The 4,547-nt window shown below is 50.8% G+C and overlaps 1 gene segment (V, D, J or C); it reads right to left on the bottom strand.

The window, feature by feature from the left end:
- Window positions 1–1,908: 1,908 nt before the first annotated feature.
- Window positions 1,909–2,744, bottom strand: LOC128584885 (immunoglobulin lambda variable 4-69-like). The segment is given in 2 exon segments: window positions 1,909–2,465; window positions 2,578–2,744. Coding segments are annotated over 2 exon segments (474 nt in total).
- Between the last annotated feature and the right edge of the window lie 1,803 nt (window positions 2,745–4,547).

Below are 4,547 nucleotides of genomic sequence, written 5' to 3'. Positions count from 1 at the left end.
GTTGTCCTCAACTCAAAAGCTCAGAACCTGCCAGGTCTTCTCTTTGTCACAGCTCTAGTCCCCATGTGTCCTCTCACTAAGGGTCACAAAGAACAATCTTTTCTTCATTCTGAACCCCCATTACCACATCTGCCCCACATCTGTCCTCTGGCCTCCCTGGGCTCACTCAGTTTGCTTTTCCACATGACCCTGGACCTCAGCCCGCTAAGGCTGTCTCTGCAGAGAGCTCAGCCCCTGACAGGACAGCTGGGCCTGGGCTGCCCACAGCTGAGCCTCTCTCTTGCTTCCCTTTTGCACCAGCCCTAGGCCAACTCAGAGCCAGGCCTTGCAGATGGTGAGCCTACAGGTCCCTCAGGGTCAGACTTCACTGTCACAGTCAGTTCCTGAGGGGCAGACGTGGAGTTGGAGATTCTGTCTGAACAGACTGCTGGAAGTGCTTTCTGATCATCCCAGACACACACTGTCTGCCTATTAGATGCTCACTCCTCCCTCCACCCAGCCTTTGGTTCCCCATTGACAGTGGACGATTAAAGACCTGGATGGTGCAGAAAATTCCAGGGTCCAGAGGCCCATTATGCTGCAGGAAGGAGCAGGGTTCAGAGAGCAGCTCTCCTGGTGGCTGTTGGTAGATGCTGGACAAGGTGACAGTTCTCCGTGGGCTGTGCTTTTATCCCTTAGGCCCCAAGAACTGAGGTGCAGTCCAGCATCATCTTAACTAAGGAAACAGAGAGAGGAGAGACTCAGGTTCCTGGGGACTAACGTCAGGAAGGTAAGTATGAGGAGTCCCAGAGCCATCTCCTTACAGGGAGGGCTCATGTGCACCTGGAATCCAGGAGTCCCCTGGGGTCACACTCTGGGGATAAAGAGGACCCAGATTCCCTAATGCTTCAGAGGTCAAGGAATGATTCACAAAACCCAGGCCAGGTGAGGTCAACATCCAGGGGGCTGGGCAGAGGGGTCATGGGTGTGTCCGGTCTAAGCTGCATTTCTATTCCTCACCATACTCCTTTCCAATGTGGGGGGCTCTTATAGCCTCTGGAGACAAAAGTTCTTCTTGCACAGAGAGGCCAGGGAGGGAAGATGGGATTCTCATTGACCCCATGAAGATGAGCCAAGGCCAGAGCCTTAGGCTTTCTGGGAGCAGTGACAGCAGAAGCCACAACCTGAGCAGAGGCTGGTACAAGATGGGGACAGGGGAGGGATGGATTTGAGGGTGAACATGAGGGATTCATCCCTGTGTAACTCTCCCATGGATGGGAGTTTGTGGTGGCACTGGGTTGTAATCAGCTCTAACAGTGATGGTCAGCCTGAGGTGAGAGGTGTCAAGGAGCCCCTGGTGACAAAGGAGAATCAGGCTAAACCTCGGAAACCCCAAGACTACTGTCTAGTCACAAAGTCAGGGTTTCTATCTTAGAATTTTGGGTCACCACCCTCCATGGTCCCTACCAGACTCCTGGTCTGCATCACTCTCTGTGCAGTAGAAACTAACTTTAGGACCTGGGCAAATCATACATAAGCTTCCCACGGATGGTGACACAGGGACATGTTGGGGAATTTCTCTTCCCTGATATCACACAGATCCACAATCAGTCTGGACTGTCGAACAGCTCTAATGAGGCAGGAGACGGGAGGACAAAAGTTAGTGCCTGTGGGCTCAAGGAACCCCATCCATGGGTTCCCATATTCCTGAGTGGAATCAGCTGTAGGAAAGTCACATTCATGGCACCTACTTCCCCCAACTCCCCTGGAGCAGGCTTAGCATTTCCAAGCAGAGGTGGAGCCTCCCTATCCCCTCTCACCTCCCACAAGGTGTTTGCTTCCTCAGCCCCATAGCTGTCCCCCCCCCCCCCCAGGAGAGGCTCATTTTCCACATCCTGTACAAGGCCAGCCCCACAGGCAGTGGTTCAAACACATTCGGATAAACAGGCAACATTTCAGTGTCATCAGGGGGCTTTGGGTTTTGCTTTTGGTTTTCCTGAGACTTCAGAAACATTTGGAGAGAAACTGAGAATAGAAATATTTTAAACACCAAAGGTGCTGCCAAGTAGAATTTGTGCATTGGAGCATATTTTGAAATTTGAAAATTGTCATAGAGAAAGCTCAAGTGCAGGCTGAGGTTTTTGTCCCACTTCCTCATCTGCCTGTGTCACTGTGTAAACCACTGCTGTCACCACTTCCACAGAAATAATCAGCCTCGTCCTCAGACTGGAGGTTGGAGATGGTCAAGTAGCGGTCAGCCCCAGAGCCGGAGCCAGAGAAGCAGTCAGGGATCCCGTCCCCCTTGCTGCTGCTCCCAGCACTGCTAATCCACATCAGGTACCGAGGGGCCTTCCCCGGCTGCTGCTGGTGCCAATACATGTAATAGCTGCTGTGTGCACTGTCCAGAGTGCAGGTGAGCTTGACCGAGGCTCCCAAGGAGGCAGATGCAGAGGGCGGCTGAGTCAGCACAGGCTGGGAGAGGGACCCTGGAAACACAGACACCCATTATGACCTGGAGGAAGGACAGGAGGGAAGGACAGTCCTTGCATGGATGTGGGAAGTGGGCTGGGAGTTCAGGGTGCTGAGGACCGTCCTGACCTGTGCAGTGAAGGAGGAGGCTGAGGAGGAGGAGTGGGGTCCAGGCCATGGTGCAGACACCCCAGAGCTCTGCTGAGGCAGACACGCTGCAGGTGTCTCTTATCCCCCCTTCATCCTCAGAGGAGAGAGAGGGGCCCTGCATGCAAATGTGCTGCTCTTGCCCTGCCCAGCCCACCCTCCCTGGGCCTGTGTGTAGCCACAGTGACTGGGTGTCACTTCTGGGAGGGCGGTTGGGCTGGACTTTTCTGAGCCTCCCCAACGTCCCAGAATATACTCAGTTACTGTCCCCAGAGAGTCTTGGGCAGAACCCAGGGCCAGGTGTCTGGTTTCCCAGCTGAGCCCTAAAGAGCCTTCAGTGACAGCTCCAGATCGCCCCCTGCTGCCCACGTCCAGGTCCAGCATGTCTGTGACCTGATGCCAGAACATCCTGGGAGAGGCTCCTGCCCCACCAGGGCCTTGACCACTGCCCACTCCCTGCCAAAGGGCAGAGCGAGGCTCCTCTTCAGGGCCGCTCCTACCTCATCTCAGTCTTTCATTTGAGTCTCCTCAGTGGAGACAGGACACACAGCTCACCCCCCATTAAGGGGATGGGTTGTCTCCTTTACAAACTGTACAAGAAAAAAGATGCACATTAACTGTGAACAGGACACTTCAGCCATGAGCCCACTTCCCAGGCTGCTCTTGAAGCAGGTGTCTCTCTCCCCTGGATTCTCTCCTGCCCCTTGGCTTATAGCTGCACGAGTCTCTTCTCTGCCTCCATCAGCACCTGACATTCTCTCTGTATCCCCTGTCTTCACACGACCACCTTTTTAGGAAACCAGGCCCATCTCTCCAGGAGGTCACCCTAGTAATGGATGATCTCAGCTTAAGTAATTTCATCTGCAAAGACATTGTCTTATAAATAAGGTCACCTTGGGAAGTACCATGGGTTGGAAGTTTGACATATATTGCCAGAGAGACTGATTTAAATGTAATATTACAGATAAGAATCTTCCTTTAAAAAATTATATTGTTAATATTTTTGAAAGATGTTACATCACATATACGTCTTGTATTAAAATGGAAGCTAATAAATTTACTAATGTACAAAAAAGATTTCTTCCTTTTGCTCTTAGTGAGAAATATACCATGAGAGATGCTTCTTTCCAAAGGAACGGTGTCTGAATTTTGTTTTTAACTCTGATTCACATGTTCCTATTGATTTTAGAACATGGAATAATTAAATTCTGCTTTTTGTGCTCCACGTGTTTCCAAACTGTTCCCTCATGTCCTCCACAGTAAGATGCCAATGGTTATGGGAATTAATTAAGACCCTTGCATTCGCCTTCTCTCTCAGGACCATTCTAGCCTGAGGACTTTAAGGACCAGAAGCAGTCACTGTGATGACGTTTTCAAAGACGCATTGAAAGGACTTTGTCATAAATGTTCCTCCACTTGGACTGGGAGGCCAGTCACGTAGGAGGCAGACTCTGCAGGCAGAATCTGTATATCTGAGGAATTTCCTGGAAGGGCCTTGAAAGCAGAAGATCAGAGCATATGACTTGGCCTTGAGGTCACCAGGAACAATTACTCCCCAAAACCTGGCATCTTGTTTTTCAGTATCGTTAATGTTTACCTTATAGTTAGAAAATCCCATGCATGTATTTGTTAGATTTACTGACACCAGATGGCATTCTTGAGAGGTCGGTAGACTATAGATTAACTATTTGCATGTGCAGTGTGGTAGTAAAAATCCCCCATATAAGCAGGAGAGAAATGAAGAGTTTTGCTACTTGCCCGAAAGAGCAATAGTCTTCCTCTTTCTTCCATATTTCAGCTGCTGGCTTAACCTCTGCGACTCTGGCTCGGCACACTTCACACAGCAGACCATACCCACACGGCCTCCCCTGACAGCACAAGTGTCTGGTCTTGTCACAGAGCAGGATTCTCCTAGGACTGTCACCCTACTGACATCTCACCTTAGACTTTCC

Source organism: Nycticebus coucang, chromosome 4 (genome assembly GCF_027406575.1).
Source record: "Nycticebus coucang isolate mNycCou1 chromosome 4, mNycCou1.pri, whole genome shotgun sequence".
NCBI classification, from domain to species: Eukaryota; Metazoa; Chordata; class Mammalia; order Primates; family Lorisidae; genus Nycticebus; species Nycticebus coucang.
This window is presented reverse-complemented; position numbering and strand designations above follow the sequence as displayed.